This window comes from Tyto alba, unplaced genomic scaffold, assembly GCF_018691265.1.
Source record: "Tyto alba isolate M040663 unplaced genomic scaffold, T.alba_DEE_v4.0 Super-Scaffold_20000042, whole genome shotgun sequence".
In the NCBI taxonomy this organism is placed as follows: Eukaryota; Metazoa; Chordata; class Aves; order Strigiformes; family Tytonidae; genus Tyto; species Tyto alba.
In genome coordinates, this window is record NW_024881293.1 from 14421986 (window position 1) to 14445199 (window position 23214).

At 46.0% G+C, this 23214-nt stretch overlaps 1 protein-coding gene across 9 annotated transcripts in view; it reads right to left on the reverse strand.

The window, feature by feature from the left end:
- Positions 1 to 78: 78 nt before the first annotated feature.
- The window catches only part of DOT1L (DOT1 like histone lysine methyltransferase), a 77974-nt gene continuing 54838 nt past the window's right edge, over positions 79 to 23214 (reverse strand). The window contains exons 17-29 of one of the 9 annotated variants that reach the window (XR_006165491.1): positions 23033 to 23134; positions 22302 to 22439; positions 21527 to 21652; positions 20371 to 20852; positions 19989 to 20112; positions 19014 to 19160; positions 17448 to 17574; positions 15398 to 16011; positions 14474 to 14679; positions 13635 to 13699; positions 12178 to 13149; positions 2817 to 11028; positions 79 to 2678 (exon numbers count right to left, since the gene is read on the reverse strand). Coding sequence is in view for 5 of the 9 variants with exons in the window: in XM_033002428.2 (XP_032858319.2) it covers positions 10439 to 11028; positions 12178 to 13149; positions 13635 to 13699; positions 14474 to 14679; positions 15398 to 16011; positions 17448 to 17574; positions 19014 to 19160; positions 19989 to 20112; positions 20371 to 20852; positions 21527 to 21652; positions 22302 to 22439; positions 23033 to 23134 (3693 nt within the window). In the remaining 4 variants the exon portion in view is untranslated. Of the gene's footprint in view, positions 11029 to 11263; positions 13150 to 13634; positions 13700 to 14473; positions 14680 to 15397; positions 16012 to 17447; positions 17575 to 19013; positions 19161 to 19988; positions 20113 to 20370; positions 20853 to 21526; positions 21653 to 22301; positions 22440 to 23032; positions 23135 to 23214 lie in introns of all 9 variants that reach the window. The other 8 variants (XR_006165490.1, XM_033002428.2, XR_004408526.2 and 5 more) reach the window with 8 other exon arrangements.

The window sequence follows — 23214 nt, forward strand, 5'->3', positions numbered from 1 at the left end:
CGCAAAGCCCCGGCCCAGGGCGTCTCCCTTCCTCGGGCACCGGCCCCTGCTGAAGCAGTGAAACTCCACAACAGTACGGTGTATTAAAATACATACACTTTAATATAAAGACAAAACTTCAAAGCATTGTTTCAATTACAAATCAAGGTGAAGACACAAGAAATTAAGTGGAGGGAGGGGAGAAAAAACTAACTCTTACATTGTGGAGAATTAGAAAGGCAGGGTGGAAATATATATATTATACATACATATATACACACCAGAAGAATTCACGCTACTTCTATGGAAGAATGAAAGGAATGACAGGACAACTTACCGGTATAAAAAAAAAAAAAAAAAACAAAAACAAAAACCAAAAAAAAAAAAACCACAACAAAAGATAAATTAGGGGAAGTTTGAATTTTAAATAATTCAGTTTAATAGGCTAAATTATATAAACTAATTCCTATTCACTAGGAAACATCCCATATCACTGTTCTAAGAAAATGTTTTTCTTAAAAAATCCATTGAAAAATGGATTTTTATTAGTAGTTAAAAGTTTACTAATCAATTCCTGAGCAACAGCAACCTCATAATCTACTGCTTTCCCCATCAAAGTCCCACTCAGCGAGGGCAGGCTCTCACTCCTAAAAAGTTTTAAGTAGAACAGAGACCTAAAAAGTTGGTTTTTAATTTGAAATTGATCGCTTAAAAGATTAATAGGTTAAAAAAGCCAAGCAGGATGGATCAACCCATTCCACCTTTTCCTCATTAACTCCAGAACCAAGACCTTTCTAAAGAATGATTTGACTGCACCAGAAAAGCAACCAGATGTACCTTGAAAAAACCAAAGGATCACAAACTTGAGAACTTCAGGGTTAGCATCGTAAAACTTTGAATTTTAAGATGTGAGTTTGTTTTTAAACTAAAAACTTAAGAAACCTCTTCAGAAAGAGGGTCACAAAGAGCAAATATACTGGAGAAGTATTTCCCACTTTTTTTTTGTCCCAGATTTAAACCCTGAAGTTCACAATAATAGCATCTTGCATTGCAATATTCAGTCTAAATAGATATTTATATATTTATAATGCATAAGGATAAATAAAATATGGCACAACAACATTTTAAAAACTGGTAATCCATCTTTTAGTGAAAACCTGATATGCAAGCTATGGAAATGTTGGAGCAAAAAAAGGAAGAAAAAAAATCCTTAACAGCCGTAAAACTTCAAATACTCGTACACTGACTACATCTCTGTGCTTCAATAAAATCCAATTCTTGTCATTTTTCCTCAGTGCTGCAGAGATAGTTCACAAAAACACTGTCTAGTTTCTTCTCCCCAAACTGCGATTTTAAAATGCATTATTGTTGGTTTGCAGTCCACTGCACAACATCCACTCCTTAACTGAAGAAATCGTCATTTGGAGCTCCCAATGCTTAATCCTCTTTATGCTTTTGGCTCAGGCAAAAACAACAAAAGCAGAATTTTTTCAAGACAGTCACCTGTGTGAGTTGGGCTAACTCCCTCCCAGAAAAAAATATCTCGATAACCTTCAGGTTTCCATACCCTGTACGAAAAGGACTGATTCCAACACTGAAAGCAAACGGGTTCTACGTAGAACTTGATCGACCAAAGCCGCCTGAACGTGGGCACCGGGACAAATTAGCAAGTCCTAACGAAGGGCTGGTCTGCAAGCAGCGCCTGCCGTGGGCACTCGCCCCGCTCCAGCCAGGGGCAGCGCCTGTGTGCTACCAGAGCTGGGGGGGGGGGGATGAGCACCAACTCCAGACCCAGCTGAGGAAGGAAGGGCCAGGGGAGGGATGTCGGGATCAGCAGCTCGAAAGCAAGCTCCCGGCGCTGGAAGTCTCCCCTTCCAGCAACGCGGCAAAAACCTCGCGCGGGGCAGGGAGCCGCGGGGTGACGGAGCGGCGTTTGTCACCTGAAGGCCCCCTCCTGCAAAACCTCCCGTGTCTGCAGGGCTTTGTCCTGCCGAGCCAGGCAGCTGCCGGGGGTCGCCTCCGGCCGGGAGTCCCTGCCGCGGGTCCGAGGGCCAAGGACGCATCCGCAGGAGTCACAAAGAAAGGGGGGGGGGAGCTCTCAATAAACTCGGAGGAGACGAAAGCGCGTGCTGGCCCTCGAGCTGCTCACCACTCTGCGTCCCACAAAAAAAACCCATCGCCTGAACAAAAGCCAAGTCTGCCCTGCTGCAGAGACCAGCTCTGCATTTGCCGATGCTCTCCCCTGCCATGCAATCGCTCAGCCTCTCCCCTCTGCTTGGACTCTCTTCCAAGTGGAAAAATAATGAGTGGGGGGGAGCAGATGCTGCTTTCTAAATAAACAATCCCAGCAAGAATCAACCCACAGAGGGCCCTGGAGGTGACCCCAAGCTGCCTGCCCACCACCTCGTTACTCCGCACTAAAAGACCTTCTCCCAGAAGGGGAAGCCCAGCAGCACGGGAGGGCACAGCCGCCTCTGCAGGGAAGGCTGGGATGAGACACCCCCTCCTCACTGCGGGGTGTAAATCCGCCGTGGTGTGGAGCACCCGACCTGCAAAGGCTGCTGTAGCCCCACTGCGTCCGGTATGAATCCGTGCTGCAATAAAAACAGGCGAGGCAGAGCTGGCTTCCATCCATCTCCTTCCCGCTCACACCCCTCCCGTTTATTTTCTGAGGCAGAGCAGCTACTCCCGGGTATTCTCTGTAGAGAGAATCACAGAAGAGTTTGGGTTGGAAGGGATCTTTGAAGGTCGGCTAGTCCAGCCCCCGAAGGAGGAGGTTGAAGTGTCACCAACACCTCACAGGAGGAAACTCGTCCCCAGCAGGCACCTACACGTACACGCAGCCACACGCTTGACCACGCGACACGGGGCCACCCCGACCAGCCTCCACGGCCGAGCAGTACTGAAGCAATGCTCCACTTTGAAATGTTATTCAGATGCAACGGAAGAGCTTATCAAGCCAGAAACTTATCTGCTCAGCAGATTTCAAATAAAGAAGTTATTTAGTCAAACTTAATACCCGGGCAAAGAAAGAAGCAAGCTGCTCAATGCTTTAAGTAATTGGGTGTGCCAAACAGCTGGGTGTCTCAGGCTGAGGAGCGTCAAGCCCTGGGGATTTGAAAGCTCTTGATCCACAAAACCAGTGACTAGTAGATCCCTTCACAATCCAGTGATGCAACCTTCCTGCCCGGGCTACTCCAGCGACTGTAGGTGCAGTCACAGACTCAGACCCTGCAAGCTCAGCTTCGTCCTCACGCGCCCGTCCCGCCAGCCGGTCCTGGCACAGGGGGAATCGAGGCCGAGCCCACACCCAGAGCCACGCCAAACCCCAGCCAACAGCAGGATGAACATAAATCACGCGCTATTGCCACTAGAAAGGAAGGAAATGAAATGGAAGCACAAGAAAGTATTTCTGTGTTTGGGTGGCCAAGGAGACAGGAGTTCCTGCTATCAGAGGACACTGGTCGGAGACGGCACTCTGTCTCCACCTGCCCTGTACACCTAGGCTGTGCTGCACGCCCCGTCGCTGGCAGCTCCCCCTTCGCCTCTCTCCCATTTCATCCAAAGCCTGGACTAAGAGAGGTGAAGATGCTTCCCATCACTGCGACTGTCCAGACCAATCCACGGCCTTCCTAAAAGGAAACAGCCTCGTTTGCACCAAAACAAGAGGCGATGCAGGGGCAGCTCGACTTCCCCGCCAGTCTGCACGCTGGCTCGGTTTCAGCAACCCAAGCTTTCACGTCCTGCAGCAATGTTTTCCCACTTTCTCCCTCAGCTACACGATAAGCAGAGAAATCTGACTGCTCCGTGTCCTACACACCCCTGGCTAATGGAAGAATTGTTGCTGAATGACTAATCTGCAGCAAACAGCAAGTTTGGGTTTAATGTTTTTGGAGCACTCCCAGCTTCACAGCACGGTGGGTCTCAGCGGACTGAACCCAGCAAGCGCAAGCCAGGGGTAGCAAATCACCAAAAAAGGAAGAGCGCGCAAGGCTTGTTCCTCAAGGCTGACATTTAGCAGCAGGGCACAGGTCTTGCTCAGCGCAACGCTCAGGAAGTTCCATATTTTTTGGCAACGTATATGCTACAAGATGTATTTTAGCTTCCTGACGAGTCCCTCGCTGGCAACGGCGGCGTGGAGGAGAAGGAACATGTGTGACAGCAACGAAAGGACTGGACCCGGCAGGATGTGGTAACACAGAAGGAATTCCTTTTTGGAACTGGCTGTTTGGCTTTGATTACTCAAAAGCATCTCCAATTATTGAAAACAGGTTTCAGACCTCTGGCGCAGCACTCCTACAGTAGGGTCACGAGGGTCTTGTTCTTGTAGCCATATGGCTCCGATCTCACCATCTCAAAGCTATTCCTTCTGCAACCCTAGAGCAGAGGTAAACGCTCTCCCCGTTTTGCAGACAGAGGAGAAGCAAGCTGAACTTGCCTGAGGATTATGACAAAGTGATAAAAGACCGGGCAGCAGGGAAGACAACACCACAAATCTCTTGCCAATACCTCCCAGTTAATGCAATACTAAGACATCAGTCCAAAACCCGCCCTTGCCTGGCTTCCCATCTCACACCGCTGCCTGCAAGCGTTAGCACATTACTATGAAGATTTAGATGAGAGGAGCCACGCAAGTGAAACGCGTTGCAATTACACAACGTGCCGCAAGGTGAAGGTGCCAAAGGTACCAGACGTGGGTGGAAGACACCAGCGAGGCCAGAGAAGCTCCGGACTCCTGCAGCGTGGGCTGCCAAGATGGAAACACGGGGTCCCTGGGAATGACAGCACTGAGGAGATGCAGAGGTAGATGAAGGCCTGGTCCCAACAGACCCGGGAGGTTGAAGCAGATGCTCAGCACGTTGGCCAGCAGACTGAATCCATTTCAAGCACATCCTAACTACACGTTTGTTTATTCCTGGGTCAGCATCTGGTTTCATTTGGCTTTCCCAGATGACAGCTGGCGAATCAGACTCCAAAATGCCGGGTAGTTGAAAACGCCTTGACAGCGCACGCGTGCTCAGCTACAGCGAGCGGGCTTGTGCCGCGGGTCTCCAACAGCTGCTCCCGAGCAAGTCCTGCAGGCAACACGGGCTGGCGGCTGCTCACCGAAGCACCTGCTACCACAGGTGACGACTCTGAGGGACAGAAGGGGCTTTGCTTTTCCACAACACCCACCGGCGAGCAGATGACAAACTCCCTGCCCAGGGCCTTCGATCCGGAGGGTCATAGAATCCGAGATCATTTAGGTTGGAAAAGACCTTTAAGACCATCGAGTCCAGCTGTGAAGCTAACACTGCCAAGTCCACCACTAAACCATGTCTTGCAGTTCTGTCTTGCTCCCCAGGCACCAATTCCCGAGATGCTGGGAGCCTCGGGACAAAGCAAGTCATTCCCACGACGAGAAGCTAGCCGTCCTCTTCGGCCGCGGAGTGCCCGGAGCCAGCTGGGCGACCCGGGCCTCGAGCAGCTGGTGGAGAGCACAGCAGGTCCCAGAGAGCGCAGCGAGTCGGCTCCTTCCCCAAACACACGTCTCTGCCAGGGTCCTGTGAGCACCCCGGGTGCGAGCGCAAGCGAGCCCTGCCCGTACAGGACAGGTGATGGCAGCTGAGTTCTCTTGCTGGACGTCTTCTGTGGTTTGAGATGAAAGGGGGCACAAGAGGTCCAAGGAGCTCTGTATTTCGGACCCTTTTCAGAAAAGGATCCGATAAAAGCAGAGTGATTAAAAGCTTCTACTTGCATTTCCTCCTCTCTCTCACTGGGGATATAAATGACAGGGGGAGATGTAATTAAGGCCGCTGTCTCTCCAGCAATTGCTCAGGCACAGCCTACCAATTTAAAGCCTTCCAAGACCTGAGCACTCTGCCATTTGCTGGGAAGGATGCTAAGGCAGCTCCGCAGCTTCCAGTTACCCAAAGATCTGGAAGAAGCTGGAGCGGCCCAACTCCCAGCTGCAAAACATCTGGGTTACATTGTCTTCCTGGATTCCAGGACATAAACTGTGTACGGCTTCTACTAGAAGCTACTGGATGTTTCTCAGCTATCACCCTCTGAGCATTTTTGCCCTGTTCTAGGTTTTCATCTTGCCGTGACTCAGCAGGGTGCACCGCTGTCAAGTCCTCTCCCACATGCAAAGCAGAAAACAGTTCCCAAAGGTCCCTAATTTCCAGGGCTATCGATCCCTTCCTTTTCCAGTGAGTAAGGCGGCAAAGTTAGATGAACAGTTTCTGCACGCAAAGGCTGCCTATGGAAGACACGCGTAGGAATCAACAAAATAGCTGCACACTTGGTCCTATATCTCTACTAAGATTACCAGGGATGAGGTACAGAGCGAAGGGACTAACTGAAGCGTGCAGAGGGTAGGAGCTGCCCTGGCACCTCACCCCCCACCGCTCTCCTGACCACGGCCGGCACGGTGCGCTCAACCGTCGCTCGGGGACCCAGGCAGCAGGAGGGAAGCACCCGAGGGCAGAGGCACCTCGCCTCCCCCCAACCCCGGGTTTGAGGCAGGAGACAAAAGAGCCAGCGCGCTCAGCCCGGCTCTCGGGGACGGCGGGACGCCCCGGCGGGCGGCTGCTAAGGCAGGGCTGGAGTCGCGGGTGAATGCCCGACTGCTGGCGGCGGGAGATCCTCGGGGAGCACGAGGGACCCAGAAGGGATCCGAGGACAGCGAGTGCCTCCGGCGCAGAGCGGGCAGTGCTGCCCCTCAGGGCACGGGGGCTAGCCGGCAGGTATTTCCCCCAAGCCTAACTGTGTTTTTCTTCTCATCGTTTTGCTGTTGCAATTCCCCCTCTTCTACTGTAGTTTCCTTTATTGGTGCTTGGTCCAGTCTGAACTACAGACCAGGGTGATTTCTAGTTAATGGATCATCCTTCTCCTCACTTTGTGCACTCAAATAAATAAGTTTTTACAAGTTTACTGTGCATTGTACAATCTAAAAATAAATGAAATAAAGTATATGAAATTTATAATTTTTTCATCACATCTCTATAAAATACAGCCGCTGCTCCGAGCGGCACTTTCTGTACACAGAACACCAAGTCACAATACAATTAACTGCACCAGTCTGATAGTGTGGCAGCATGGTAAGCTAGATTGTGGTGTTTTTGTGAACTACCATTTAGACCTACTTAAAGCAAAGAAATACAAAAGCAAAATGCACTTCATCAATAAATGTACACGGCTAAGCCATTTCTGAATCAAGTATCAAAACCCTACTAACAAAATACATTGTACTTGGAACAAAAACAACAAGCTGAGAGAATCTGCTACCTGCACCAGTACAGAAGCACTACGTTCAGTCTTCCCAATGTTGGTAAAAAGGGCCTGACCAATACCAGTGATTATGCACCCTGTTCATATGCCAATGACATCCCAAAACAAGTTACCAGACTAGCTACCAAAATTCACAGTGACTCGAGTGCCACCAGCAACTGCAAATGGCCCAGTGAAGTAGTTTGAATGGGGCAGGACTTGAATTTTTTCTGTTCCAACTGTGCCTGCGATGGCTGAGCTCGCCCGGGCCACCCCAGGTACTCTAGCTGCCACTCCAGAGGGGAGTACTGAGTTCTTGTACGTAACAAAGACAATTAAAAACCACCCAGTTAACAGAGCGCCCAGCTCAGTTCAAAGTGATACAAAACATGAGACAGAAGACTGCCTTTCTCTGCAGCTCACACTGCTGCAAACCAAGTGGATTTTGGTATATGAACAGAGTAAGTTCAATAAATAAACTGCAGACCTTTCTGAGAACTGGGTTTGGCATTGGTCAACCCTCCAAATTCAGCACCAAGGATTCAAACTAGAGGCACAGTTCTAACGGATGAAATAGCACCGAGAGGAGGCTCTTTACATCTCTGCTGGTGTGCCAGTCCTTTATTATTCAGAGAATTTAATAATAAGTTGTATTTATGGTTCTAGGTGGAATAAAATAAGTCAAAATTGTTTTCATTTTAAAAAAAGATAAATACTTTATCTAAACTATCAACAATACAAACTGGAGCTTTAAGCATCTCTTTTGCCCTTTTTTTTTTTTTTGTCTTTTTTGTCTTTTTTTACTCAGATTCACAGTAAATATTTTCTCTGTTGTTTAGGTCTTTTTTTAATGTTTTTATTTTGTCCAGTAGTAAGAGAGTAGAAACCCCTGCACAGGCCAGGTGAGCACCTTTCAGTGGAAGCCGAGTGAAGTTGGTCCACGTTGTCCTTGCATAGGTCACATTGGGTTGAGGTAGAAATCCTAGTTACCTGCACAACAGGAGGAGAGGAAGAGACTCATCTAAATAAAAGACAAAAATCTGCTGTGCGTTAGATGTGTCAGTCACTGCTACATTGCTCCAAGACCTCATTAGCCAGCAAAGAAGGAGCAACTCTTTGACCCAACTGCAATTAGAAAGAAAGGATGCCTCCGAGGGCGACACGCGGCCCTTCCCGGCTGCTGCAGTTTTTAAAGCTCTCTGCCCGTGTAACCGTATTGAATTCTGTCCTCCTGTGACTGACTCTGAGCGGGGGGGGGGGGGGGAGTACTCCCCCCCACTCAGTACTTCCATCTTTTTCTAGCACACGCTGATCTGCTTTGAGTTTTTTATTACCTTGGGGGAGAGACATTATGAGAAGCAAAGCAGTTGATTTTAGCCCCTGATTCCAGATTTCAACCTAGTTTCATCCAGGGCTCTGAGCACACGTATTTACACCGACGTCAATGAAACTGCTCAACTATTTGACCTACGTTCAAGAGTCACACAGAGCGGGACCACGGCTACGGTACGTCTGTCATACACCACCTCCTGGCAGCATTACTTCTGCTCCTTTGCTCCACAATCCAGCTTTGTCATCCAGCTACTCTTCTCCGTACATCACTTTTGTGCCTCGCCTATTTTGCTCAGAACTCTTTTGTGACAGGGACCATGGCATCCAACGGTTTGGAGTCTAGCCCGATACGACCTCAGTTCCAGGAAAGGCAACTGCTTCAGCAGAAGGCTTTCACACCGCCCTTGCTTGAGTTGCTCACGTATACAAAACCCCAAGCCTAACCCTCCTTGGCTCTTCTCCCCCATCTTGTTTCTGTCCAGGTTCTTTCAAGCCCGTTCTGTAACCACATCACACTGTTGGGTGGCACACAGGGACCACGTTACTCAAAACTCTTCCTCAGCCTCGCTTTCTTGTATAGGAGGACGGAGGTAATACTTACGTGCCTCACAAAAGACTAATGAGGATTTGTTTGTGTCTGTGGAGCAATTTGATGATGAAGACACTATACACAATGCAGAGTCAAAAGAATCTCTCAGGTATATTGTAATTGAGTCATATGTTTTATAAGCAGCAAAGAGTATTCGACCATATATCGTATGTAGCTTTGGTATCAGTGAACAGCAACAACATCAAAGACCTACAAGAAAAGCAGGAGCAAGCTCTGGGGCCTAACATACTGATTTAACTTTGCAAGCACAAGTTGTTACATCAGGATGCCACAGAGTATTTTCATTAACAACAGTACCCAACTCTGTGGTGGTACACTTTATTCTGGAGTTCCTCTAAAGACATTTAAATACCTGCTTCAGTAAAAATGCATACAGTCTCCAGAAACCCTCCTCTCGTCTATGGCCCCAGCCTTTATGAAGCATGGACCGCAGTTAGCCCTGAAGATTCCCTGTGTTCTCATTCACAGTCTACCCAGTAAACCAGTGATTGCCAAGTGAGCATAAATACAGCATCCGATGGAGTCTGTTACTGTTAGCCCTCGCAGGCAAGTCCAATAAAGCTGCAGTGCACAGATAAATTACAACCCTTTGCTACCTGTGGTTGCGTTTTCCATTGGTGCAGGGGGCACAATAACTGCAATGCAAGACCAGTGCATTTGTTCTCCAAGCCAAAGCTGCAGCTTGTAACCTAGAGATTTTTAACTTTATGATTATTTAGAGCAGCTGTTGTTGACTGACAGCAAAAACAAGACCACCACATTGCCACATACAATCACAAAGCAGCACCATCACGCATCCTAACACTATGCGAACATGGACTTGTGGAAATGCAACAGTCTGTGTCAGAAGGCAAGAAGAGGGGAGGGGGGAAATCAAGGTAGACAACAACCACTTCCAATAACCGTATAAAACCATACTTAAAAATAGACAATTCTTCCTGATTACCGATCGTCAGAAATAAACATTTTCATGAAGTGATCTCAACCTGAACATAATCCTAACGTCCGATGAGACAGACCAGAGTTACCACTCTGAGCACTCCTTGTCGAGAAATCCTGACTCCCAGAACAGAGAGCATTAAGACTCTCCATCCTCTGCCATCAGATTATTTGCTTCCCACGTTTTAGAGGTTTCTGTTTCACAGATTCCATCCCCAACCTATCTCTGAAAAGGAAGGAGCATCATTCAGCATCTTGTACAAAAGTCCTCTTTTTTTTTCTCTAGCCTTACCTTACAAAATAAGAACTGTTAGCTAAGCAAGCTCTTTATCGTGGCTTAACCCCAGAAAGGTGCGAAGCATAAGGAGACTGCATGCCAAGTGTAACCCACATAGCGGACGTGCCAGCTGCGTTGGACTGCGTGATCATGGGCGCGGACTGTGCCAGCGCCAAACGGGGCAGAGGCGGGTGATGGACTGTAAAGGAGGGGCGGGAGGTTTTGTGCTGGAGAGAAGCTAGCTTAATAGACAAAGAAGCGTTAGCAGTTTGGACAGAAGCAGCAGAAGAGGATGGCAAAAAAGCTTCACCGGGTGGGATGGATGGCAGGTTCTGCAGAAGCGCAGGCTCGGGGTTAGAAGCAAGTAGTGGAGGAGGTGGGGGCAATGAAACGTTAGGAGGAGGTGGAGGGGAATGGAAAACAGATTGCACTGGCGCTCTGTTGAGGTGCTGAGCAGATCTAGTCTCACTAGATGTTACTAAATTAGAGGAAGGGGGTGGGAAGGATGCGGATGAGGTGCTGGCAACAGCCTGCAGAGGGTTTAAGCTTAGCACTGTGCTGCTAGAGACAGCACTGCTGCTGAAACTGGCTCCAAATTGATGAGGAGAGGAGGCAGAAGGCACCGCATGGTTAAAAATACCTGCAAACAGGAGAGAAAAACTCAGCTTCAACAGATGGGCTTTGTACAGTCTCAAGTGACAAGAGAAACAAAACAAACAAACAAACAAAAAAAACAACAACCAAAAAAAAAAAAAAAAAAAGAAAAAAGCAAAATTATAATAGTTACAGCCCCATACAAAAATATGCAGCATGAGAAGGCAGCAAGCAATGAGAGATAATGGTGCAGGCCAGGAGGTACAAAAGATTTCACTTACCTTTCCTACTGCCAACCTCTAAATGCCACGAGGAAAAATGGTCAGACCCAAGAACTGTCAGTTCTATACCACACGGGTAGACTTTTGATGAGATTACGTGGTCTCTAGAGTTGTTTATCTGAAGACACAAACTGCTGCTCTTCCCTCCCCACCCTCCTGCTGTCCCACTTACAGGGCAGCAGAGGGGAGACTGTATTTCCAGCAAATCTATGTGCTGAGAGATGTGAGAGTTAGGATTTCCCGACATGGTGCCTGAATGATTATGGACAGGTAAGAAAAACTGCCTTGGACACTTAGTAACGGCAGGTTCAGGCTATCTTCTAGTCCTGCCAGCTTGTCTCCGGTTTGGGCCACAGAAGCCAAGCCTGTGCAGAATCCCAGAAGTGCAAGGTGCATATGGCATTGCCCTTCCTGGCAAAGAAATGCTCTTCATGTCCATTCAAGAGCCAGAATGCTACGCAATTCCCAACACCATCTCCTCTGAAGAGGCACTGATGTTTTGCTCTTCCTGGATCATGCTAAATCCATTCAAGGCCTAATCTCAACCTTTACTCAAGTTGACAAGTTAAAGATCCTTAACTTGGTACCAGGACAAGTTAAATCTTACACCTGCAGGCAGACCTAAGTTGGTTCCAACACAGCAACATCTGAACAAGCATACATTATGAAATCACAAAGTCTGGGTGTATTCTTTCATTAAGGTGATACAACAAGCTCATCTAGTAGACAAAGCTCATGAGATTTCACTGTGGGGAACTGAACTCATCCTAGCATTTCCGAGAGATAGAGGAGACTGGTTATGTGGGACAGATTTGCTTCACATCCTGCAGAAATGAAAGGGTTTCACCCCTGGAGAGGCAGTGTCAGACTTTCCTTTAGGCCCTGTCTTATACCAGAGAAAGAGTTCTGCCTACCTCCAACTGTTCCACCTGTAACCCCAGGAGAGAAGTTCCCCATAGTGTGAGAATTAGTCAGTCTGGTTGCAGCTGATGACACATGGACCAGACTGGCAGCAGCTGGCATTGAATTAAATAAGGACTGCAATACTGAGGAATTTGTCACTGAGTTGAGGTTTGCTTGCAAGGCCATGGGGCCGAGGGGGAACTGTGATCCAGTGGTCAAAGTGTTTAGGAAAGGATGGTGCGTCTGAACAGAAGATGCTGGGTTGCCTGCTGAAGAAACAGCAGTAGAAAGGCTTTTACCATTCAGAAGGCCACCAGATGAAACAGCAGCAGAAATGAAAAGGTTGTGGCCATTTTTAAACTCCACATCTCGGTCCCTTCCTTTGCCAACCTTTCCGTTATGCTGCAAAGAGTTTTTTTCTGAAGAACCCCCAGTACGAATGCTTATTTCGCTGATCTCTTTGCCTTTGACCGCCGACCGATTTAAGTCTTCTCCTTTCGTGCCGCTGAGGCCTTCGAGTTGCCTCTTGTTTAAAAACGGATTCGTTTCCGACACCCCCACATCTTTGCTCCGCTGTGACTGGAAACCCAGGGAGCAGCTGGAAGGCGTCGCCTCTGAAGCCTTATGCGGAAGAGAAGCACCATCGATAAAGCTGTGTAAACCAATGTCAGTTGACAGTCCACCGTTGTACGCGAATCCGTTAGTGGAGTTTGTACTAGGGCTGAGCCCATCTGCCCCAGACGAGGGCATGGCCATGCTTTTCCTTGCGTGCGCTGTGATCTTGGCGTCGATGGCAAGGCTATCCTCGGAGGACGGCCTGAAGGCAAACAGCGAATTCTGGCTCAGAGATGAAACCGACTGCAAGGGACTGTCTGTAGTTTTGGTCAGGTTGATGTCAGATATTGGTGAAAAAGTAGATTTCCATTTACTGCTATTTATGTTTTCGTTGCTTTGTGCTTGTTTCCTCCCAGATAAGCTGCCACCTAGTTTGGAAGAAAATTTACAAACGTCAAAAACCAGCGTTCGCTGAGTCTGCTCATTAAGAACAGCGTTTTATCTTGCAACGCTCCCATGTTACCAATCTGCTGTTCTATTTCTGATCCAAAGGCAGAAATATTTGTGAAGTCACCTAGAAGTCCTTAAAAATTTAGATTAATGCTCTGAAGAAGTTTGAGAACGCTGATCTACTTTTTCCTCCATTTTGTGTTACAGATCCCTGCCCAAACCCCAGGTCAGTAAAAAAAACTGGTCACATCTTTGGTGATCTGTGACCACAGAAAGAGCTGGCCCCAGATCTGTAATTATAAGATACCTGTCTTAATTACGATTATGCATAAGCCCTGGCAGAACTGCACTCTGCTTAGCAGCACAGAAAAGCCCGCTACCGACTAACAGCTTCGGTCAGTGGCAGACACCCATTCCCAAGATCAACCATTAGAACAAATAATTAGCATTCCCTCACACCTACCATTTTCAACAGTCTTCTGTGGAGATTTGCTTTCCAGTGATATTGTTGCAATTTTCCTCTCAATTCTAGTAGGAAAATAAAAAGGTTATAGTATTTATTGTAGACCTCTTATTGCATATTTACCCTCATAACCCATCTTCCTCATGTTCACATCTTAACAGTTGACTACAGTATATAAAGCCAAGTCAGCTGGACAGCTGTATGTTAGTAAAGGAACTCAAAAGTATAAAAAAATCCACCGCAAACTTTAACTAGAAGCTATTACAGAATTATTGCTCTTTGCCAAGATTAGTGTATGTTCAGAAGACTTCATTGTTGCTTTTCTTTCACAAGAAGTAGGTTGTTATTCCCATTTCTACAATGGTTACTTTTCTAGCACCTATAGCAAGAAAAAAATTGCACCCCACAGGCAAGTAAAGGGTGGCAAGTATTCAATTTTCAGAGCAACACACCAACATTTTGGGGCAGGAAGTGAAGAATTTTGAATAAGGCTAAGACTGGGCGTGAGCAGGAGGCAGATTCTTAGTTAAAGATTACACACACGGCCTCAGTGCTCCTATGAAACAATGTAGTAAAAAAAAAAATAATTTCTACACTAATTCTTTCAGAGGCCAGACTCTGTCAGCCTTGCATACACAGCAAGAATAGGCTCCCACATTCAAGCACTACTTCCTAAATACCTTCCCTCTTCACAATTTCAGCCACGTAAGAGGCTCGGCATAATAGATTCAGTCTCCAAGCAAAGGGAACAAAGAAGGCTTAACACACCTCTCCAGTTTAGAGCACCGTTATCAGCTCTCAGAGAAATCTCATCCTAAAACCTACGCCTGTGTATTCACCTGCTGCTATTGTGCTCATCTTCCGATCCCTGCTCTTCATCTGATGTTAGAGGAGAGTAATGAACGCCATTGCTCTGAATGAGGGGCTTTTCCTTTTTCAGTACCGGGGGCTGGTCATTGTCCTGGTAAGGAACAGGAGAGTTCTTCAGGGAATTTTCAGGAGAGGAAATGGCTGTTATTTCTAAAGGCTGGTTAATGTTATTGACCTGGGCAAGAAGGAAAGAAAGCGGTTACAGATGAGAGTATCCCTTTAGAAATAAGGTACCTTGTTAAGGATATTAAAAGCAGGCTTAACTTGCTCAGCTTTAGGATATACCAAGAGCTGCTTGTTTAGCACTGCTGTTATACTCCACCATCCTCCATTAGAACTCGGGATGAAAGCTTAAACATAACTTGGAAAAATATCTAATTTTCATTCTTTGATTTTATGTTTAAACACAGAAATGAAAACATGGGATAATCACATTTCTTTTCAAACTAACACTGCAGATCACATGAACACAACTTGTATAGCTGGCTTAATTATGCAAGAATGCCATATGCTTCTGGCACTCTTACGCTATTTAGTCAATCTTACTTTAAATTATTTTCAAAATATTTAACCTACAGCCTAAAAATCAACTTCACTGCAGAAACCCGCTCTTTGTCATAAGGGAAGACATGATTTCTAATTTTCAATGATCTGACAGAAAAGAACTCTTCGAAGATGTTCTACCTACACAGAAGTAGTTCATCAACTTTTCAGCAATTCTCTTCCCTCTCAGAGGGGCCATTTTCACAAAGGGTCTTCAAGCCAATTCTAGCTACTAGCACTGTAACAGCCTGAAAGTATGCTAAAGAACAGAACAGATGAAGCTTATTTCCAATTCAAAGAGCTTTCCCAGGCCCTTCTCTCTTGCTAGAGCGTTTCATTTTTGCCCTTACCATGGAGTTGATATTGAGCGGTGAACCTGACGGTTGCGTAAAGAGTCCAGACACAGTAGGTAAGGATTTGCGTTTCGGGGAGACCCCGGAGTTCCCGCTGAGATTCCCAGTGGAGGATCTCTTCCGCCGGCCTCGCTTCTTCCCATCCTGCGCGTGTGCTTGGCCACAGTCCAGCCGAGCGCTCGTGGGCAGAGGACTGTGCTTGTTGGAAGGGGATTGTTTTACATGTCCTGTATTAGGAGAGATTGTAAAGATGATTCTTCTCTTGGCCTCGTTCTCAGGATCTGAAAACGCTGCATCAGACTGAAGATCCCCCTTTGTTCCTTCGGCAAACATCTTCTGAGCATCTGCATATTGCAATACCCCTACCAGGCTCTGGGAGGTGCCATTTAACCTGGGGCTTGTTGAGTGCTGGTGAGCAGGGGAGTTTTGCCCAGGGTTCCTTGACTGCATCATTAGCAAAGGATGTTGTGGAGTGGAACTCCGAGACCCTACTGAGTTAAACAGACTCCCAGAGTCGTCCAGAGCTGCCTGATCAACACTATGGTTAAGATGGGCTGGGCTGTTTGTAAGATTTCCATTGACTGCCACGGAGCCAGAAGAGTAAGAAAAACCTGTTGAAAGGGAAAGTATACATCATTGCTTCTGCTGAGTGATAGTTCACAGTGCTAGATTTCTGGGATGACTGGGAGTGGTTTCAGCAATACCTGCATTAGGTCAGCCAGCGGCCGCGCGTTACACGGAAAACTGCACAGCTGGGTTTTTTTTTTTTGACACAGTGCAGTTGAGAACGTGGCTCTGTGTGCTGACAGTTAGTTACGGTTAGGGGTTAATGATTTTCACTACTCTCTTGCCAGTTCAGGAAAACTCATGTGTTGTATGGAGATCTCCTATGCTCTACCCGGTTTTTAAATGCAATTCAAGTGTGTCTGTCTTTGTAACTATTATGCCTTAGGAAATCAGGGCTCCTCTACTCTCAACCCTTTCCTTTCGTCAAGGAAATAAGACAGCCAAACTCAGTCAGATTCCTTCTCCAAAAAAGAAGGGACTTTGTCATCTATACAGCCCACCTTCTTCTCAAAATTAAACAAAAGGCTGTGGCTTAGGAAGTGGCAGGGGATCTTCAAAGAAATTGTGGCAGAAGAATGCCACATGGGAGGAAGCTTGGGAAGGGAATTATTTGTCATGGTGTTTCATAAATGGGTTTAGCGCTCTAGTAAGGCCTTGTCTCTGGGCTAACTGAAAGGGGTAGAAGGGAACATGGTATTGTTTTATAACAAGGGGGTTTTTTAACACTTCATTGGTTTTATAGAAAACTGCAGCCAAGCCCTTCTTTGCAAAACAGATGCTAGAAACAACACAAGCCCCTCGAGGTGGTAAACATTAAAAACAAATGCACTCTCTGATGAGGGATCAGCTGTACAATAGCTTCTGTATGCTAGAACCTACTTTTCCTGGTCCACAACATTTCCATATCCTGAATAGCTAAAGGCCACCATTTCAATAGACGAGTGAGTTCAGAAGCAATGTCTGCACTTAAAGGTATCCTTACCCTCTCCTGTTCGACCTTTCTTCCTACCCAGACACTTGTGCCTTTACAACTGCTCATGAGGCACCATTGTGACCTGCATCAATAAATTAATTTTTCTATGAAAAAAAACTCCGCCACCCTGTAAAATAAAACTTCTAAAGGCAGATCATCAGCTCACAGTATAGCTACACAACACTTTGCTAGTTTGCCACACTGTAAAAGTAGGAATCTCTTAATCCACATAGAAGAATTTACAAAAGCAATTATTCACACTGCATGGTCCTGCAGTTCAGGCAAAGGCACATCAAAACAACACTTCATGCCAGAATGCATCCAAGCTGTAGGCACATACCGTCTCAAAACATCATCATCCATGACTCTTTGGTCTCATTAAAAAATACGCGTTTATCTAGCACTCTACTGCCTGAATGACCTGACAAGAAGTGCTCAGAAAACTCCGGCGTGTGCACATGGAGGTGCTGTCATGACAAGACACCTTTGTGTAGATGAGGCTGTTACCTGAGGTAGCCAAAGCCAGTGGCTTGTTTCCAGCAGCATTGCTTACGCCATTATGAGAACTAGCACCAATCTGCTTTTCAAGTGTCGATGAGTCTCTACTCTGATGAACTGGGCTAGGTGTGCTTCTCTGGGGGGGAGAGAAACAGGCATTTTAGTACAGGAAGTGAACTCAGAAGTCGACCGTTTAAACAAAATTCACATGCATTAGTAGATCTACCAAGGAAAGTGACTCTACTTCCTAAAGGTCCTAGAGTTTGTTTTGAGAAAAACATAGAGCAGCATCTTATCGGACAAAAATAAACAGAGTGATTAATTATACTGTAACTGGCACACAACAGATACCATGCACATAGAACAGGCTCATCGTCCCAGGAAGTTTAGACTCAGGACAGCAGTGCAATCAGAGAACAACTGCCTCAGTCCACTGTTTCACAGGCAGCCAGAAAGGAAATAAGTGGTTGTATCATGTCCCCAAGACTGTGCACACAAAGTTCCCCAAAACAACCCCAAACTGAACATGATATGCATCAGGCTATGTTCTCTGGTACTCTCTCTGAGGGTACGATGAACAAGCAGTGTTTTTCTAAAGCAGGAAAAACAATTGTGAAATGGTAGCCTGAATAAACAATGTGTTGAAGTGAGAGATGCCATCCAGAGCTAACATCCTCTCTCTCTGAGGACATGCAGCTTCTGCTCGGAGCTGGGCAGACTGCAGTTCTGCTACAGCTAACAGTCTACAGCTGGAGAAAGATAATGGATTCAATACTATGAAAGAACTCCAGCTCTCCAAATATGGGATTGTGAGGTGAGCATCTGTGGATGGATTCTAAATTCACAGCACTCATGTGAAAGCAGCAAACGCTTCTCAGTTATCTACTGTAACACTTTTGTGACAAACATTTGTGAGAAACTGGTCCAGGCTTTTCAAACTCCTCTGCCACAGAGTGGCGTGGAGTTATCAGGATTTCAAAAAGAGATGGCCCAAAAAGTTCTCTAGTTGTTCTCTGCTGCTGCAGAGCAGTCACATTAGGTATTGTAGCCTCAAGGCGCTATTCAAGTTCATCCTACACATGCATGTGATAAAGACAGACAATTTTGAGATGACCAAACTGAGGCAGAAGAATGTGTTTCCCAGGGTCATGCAAGAAGGCAAGGGCTAAGAACAAACTGGCATGTGTGATTCTCTGCTTTCACTGCCACAAACTCTAAGACTCTGCACCTTTTCCACCCAGCCAGATATTTAAGACTAGGATCTCGAGGCATGTTGAGGCATGGCAGGAGGGTTGGAACCAAATGATCTTCAAGGTCCCTTCCAACCCAAACCGTTCTATGATTCTACGTACTTTACTTTTCTTCCCAGCTGAAACACCACCACCCCACAGAGGCATGAGAGGAAAAGTCTACAGAATAACTAAGAGCCAAGAGGATGCATCCAAACAGCAGCCTCCCCCAAAGCATCAGACATTGAAGATTAGCAGCCCACTAAGGATTCTGGTGCACAGCACCCCATTACTGCCCAGTGTGATTTTAGTTAGGGATGGAAAGTGTTGACAATCCCTTACTCACCACCTTCTCAACACGGCTAGGTAGGACTACGCTGGCCAGAGGGATACTAACAGGGAGTTTATTGGGCTGCACTGTGCTGAGAGGAATACTGATAGGTAGGCTGGTGATAGTTTCTCCATTACTCACAGAGGTTCTCTCTCTCAAAACCTGTAAATGCAAAAGAGAAAGTAATGTTCTTAACTGCATGCTATTACTGAAAAGACTTTTTAAACTAATGGTAACCCGCTCATTTGTATTTTGTGGGGTGGGGGTGGGGGTGTGTCCCTTTTTAAAAGCAAAAAAAAAAAAATTACACGTTTAAGAGCGATGACTATATAGCAAAGACAGGGTATGAATCGAGCAGCTTTGTTACCAACACCAGTTTACTGGGACAGTAATATCCAGCAGCATTGAAATACATAAATTAAAGCTACTGCTGGTCTCAAATATAAGGAAAAATATGCCTTAGACAAGCTCATTTCCTAGTGTCTTTGTTAGAGCTCTGTGAAAAGCACTCATCTAACAGATTTTATATCTTGAGGCCCTCTGTACGAAGATGATGTAGTAGACAGAAATATTCCCATGGCAACCTCTTATTGGAGGGCATCTGCTTGCTCTGAAATGAGCACTAATATGTTTCATGGCTGGACCAATTATGTGGACAATTTGTTGTTATTTTTATTTTTTTACCTGTGAAAGAACCTACTTTTCAGATTCAAGTAGACACACATCAGATCAAAAAGAAGTCCCACAGCATTACTGGCACAGTTCATATGCAAACCACTACCTCAGAGGTAAGCATGCCTTTCATGAGCACAGCATTCTCTTCCTCTATCCAGCTCCTTTTTATTGTATCACACCTATTGTATCTTGCATTATTTTCCATGCCAAGCTTACCACAGAAAGGAACATGCCTGCATTCCCTAGTTTGGCCAACTTTTTCTTTGTTCTACCAGGTGTAACACCTTTGCACTTCAGCACTAGCAGATCTCTTACCTTCTCGCTTGCAACTGGTAAGGCCGCTGGGGAAGAGGGCCGAGTTTCCTGAGGACTCAGCTTTATGCCATTTGAAATACCAGGGCTTGGATATGTAAGGCCATTCTCTTTGACATGGTCAGCTCTGGAACAGAGATGTACTATCGTTAGAATACAAAAGCTAATGATTCCTCTTTTGCAAGGAATTCCTGCAGCAAACTCAAGGCACTGTACCACCTTATCTACCCAATCAGCTGGCACTGCTGGTGTTCTTGAAACAGAACTTTTAAAAGTGTATAACCCCCCACTTTTAAAAATATTTTTTTCACAATCCAAATAAACCACTGTTATTAAAGCAAGTAATTATCCCTCCTTTCCCATCCTAGGAAATGATCACTCTCACCTCTGTATCTCATTAGCTGTTGCTTTCCCATTGACTCCGTGGTCTTGATTCAAGTGTCTCCTTAGTGCTATTTTAGCCGGGGAAAACCTGGTATAATCAGGTAAGGACAAGCTCGTCATCTTGTCTGCCTTCTGTCTGCTGCTGTGGTTTGGGGTACACGGAACTATTTCTTGGTCCAGGTGAGAGGTCATGTACTGAGGGGTGTTCTGCTTGGAAGAGGGCCTGCTAAAGGTGTTATGAATTTCATAGGGAGTAGCATGGCCGTTCATGGACAGTTCAGGGCTCATGCCATTGATGTGGGGCATAGGAAACTTGGAGCATTCAAGCTCCAGTTGGAACCTGCCATGATCAGTCTCAGGATCACGGCTCAAATGGTTTTTATTGCGTAGCTGTACTGACAGTGACTCATCAGATGGCGTGTACGATTTCAGCTGCATGAGCTCCTGCTGTCTTTGACTCTTCTCAAGTTCCACGATGCTGATCTTTAAATGAAGAGGAAGACAATGATTAAAAACCACACTAAACAATTCTATCACATTATGGAATTTTGCCTTCATATGCTTCTCGGGAAAAGTGGCCCCATTTCTGGGAACAATGCAGAACAATTGACCCAAAATTTGAGCAACAAATTTCCAACATGCTGCTCTGAGCTTGAGACCAAAAGGTACAGGTAAGGGGAATGGCTCAGAGACTCTTAAAAGCACTTTTCAGATACTACAAGCAAACAAAGTATCTCCAACTTATCGAGAGAGTACGGAGTAACTCAATACAGGCACTGAAGGAAAGTCATGCCATGTCAAGGCATCCAGCAAAAGGCTGGATTAGTTCTAGAGCTAATCTCACAGGAAAAGAAAAGTTCTTCAGACACAGGAGTTTCATTTCTTTTCACTGTGGTAAGTGACATTCTGTGGGAACTGATTCCTGAATTGAGACATCAGAACACGCAAACAAACAAGCAGGACCTTTTTTTTTCATCAGGTCATATTTTTTAGTTACATTTAATGGTAAACCATGATTCCTTCTTCCACAGTGTTACCAAGAAAAGCAGCTACCTAGCTTATCCTTTAACATCATATTTAGTCAAATGCCCTTAGCTGGCCCATCGCCCAAGAGCTATCCCAAGTTGGCAACTTTAGATTTGTTTCCTGCTCTCTACCTGCAATTCCAAACAGTGTTTTTGTTTCTCAGAAATCTGATTCTTCAACGCCTGCTTCTCTTTCAGCAAGTTCTCCAGTGACAGTGTTGACCAATCCAGCTTCAGTTCTTCACACCGTGCCTTAAGCTGCAAAGACACAGGATCAACAGATCAAAAGACCATATTTACCACTTCACACCACCCAGCATGCAAGCTGAAAGCCATGCACCTTTCAACTAGATATACACATGAAGCTTTCTAGCCCCCTAAAAATTCCTCTCAGCTTAAGCCAAATGCCACCAAAATGGTCCCGTGCTCCCAACATAGTGTGGCAGGAGGTGGCCTGGTTCTTTCTAAAGAATGTTACCACCCACCCTCCCTAACCACTTCCACATCCAGATTTCCCCCTCACCTACCTAACTTGGTTTGAGTTATCAAGATGAACAACACAAGCGTTATGGCTACCACAAAGCAAGCACTGTACAAACTTCTTGGCCAGTGAGATCCAGATTCAGTGACAAGTGCATGTGCAGGTGCCAAGCTGTTTATGGGACACAGCTGAGGCCAGAGCCAACTGTCATCTCAGCATTTGGTTAGAGGTAAAATAAAGGTTACCAAGAAAAAGGACCACCTGCATTCCTTCCCCCATAATTCTTCTCTGTTACAGAGGAGCTATAGCAGCTGGATGATTTTTCATTTGTTAAGATACCTTGAAGACAGGGGCAGCCCTTGGCTCATGACCTGTCCTTACACAAATGGGAGCATCACCCTGCTACTCAGACACAAGCGTACACACCAGCTGTAAGCTCTGGTTCCTGAGTTCACTGTTATCCTTCTCCAGTTGTTTCGTCTGTTCTTTCAGTTGCTGATTGTGAGCAGAGATTTCCTTCTGAGCCTGAATCAGGTCATTGTATGTTAGAGCTTTAACTCCCAACTACGAGATGAAGAGGGAGAAGGAAAGAGATCATTCAGTAAGGTCTGGACACCCTAATTCAAGACAACTGTCACATTCAAAAGTGACATTGAGGAAATCTGCAGAACTTATGCAGCTCACAGGAAGTCCCTGAGCATTCTCCAAGGCACTTTGTCATTGCTAGGGGATAACAAGGAAGGACAAAAGTACCTCACTTGTAGCTGCTGTTCCAGCAATTCAACTTTACAACTGGCATTTAGTTTCCTGCCAGCCAAAAGAACACTATTTTTGTAGAAAGCCACATTTCCTTCTGCGCTTCTGAACTTGCATTGGCAACACAGAGTTTGTTCAACCAGCAGGGGATGCATCCTTTACTAAAATACCACAGTGTCTGTGGTCTGTCACCCCCTTCCCTCGGATAGAGCGGCACACAACAATTCCAACAGTGAAGATAAAGCATAGTCAAAGAGTGATACAGATTCCATATTATTTCATACTATCTGCTGCAAAACAGAAGCTGAAGACCCAAGACTACTCTGGTCTTACTTATTTTTATCAAAAATGTTTGCATGCAGATGACTAACAAGCATCCACTTCCACCAGACCAGGGCTACCTCATCAAGTTTCTGCTGAAAAAGACGTTTGATTTCCTCTTTCTGTGCCTGGCAGTGGGTGAATAACTGCTGTGCTGTCCCCAGTAACTGAGCATTCTTTTCCTGGAAGAGGGAAGAGTGAGAAAATACACTTTTAGCACCAACTGCAGCATGGTCCATCTTAAGTTGTTTACATCTAGTTT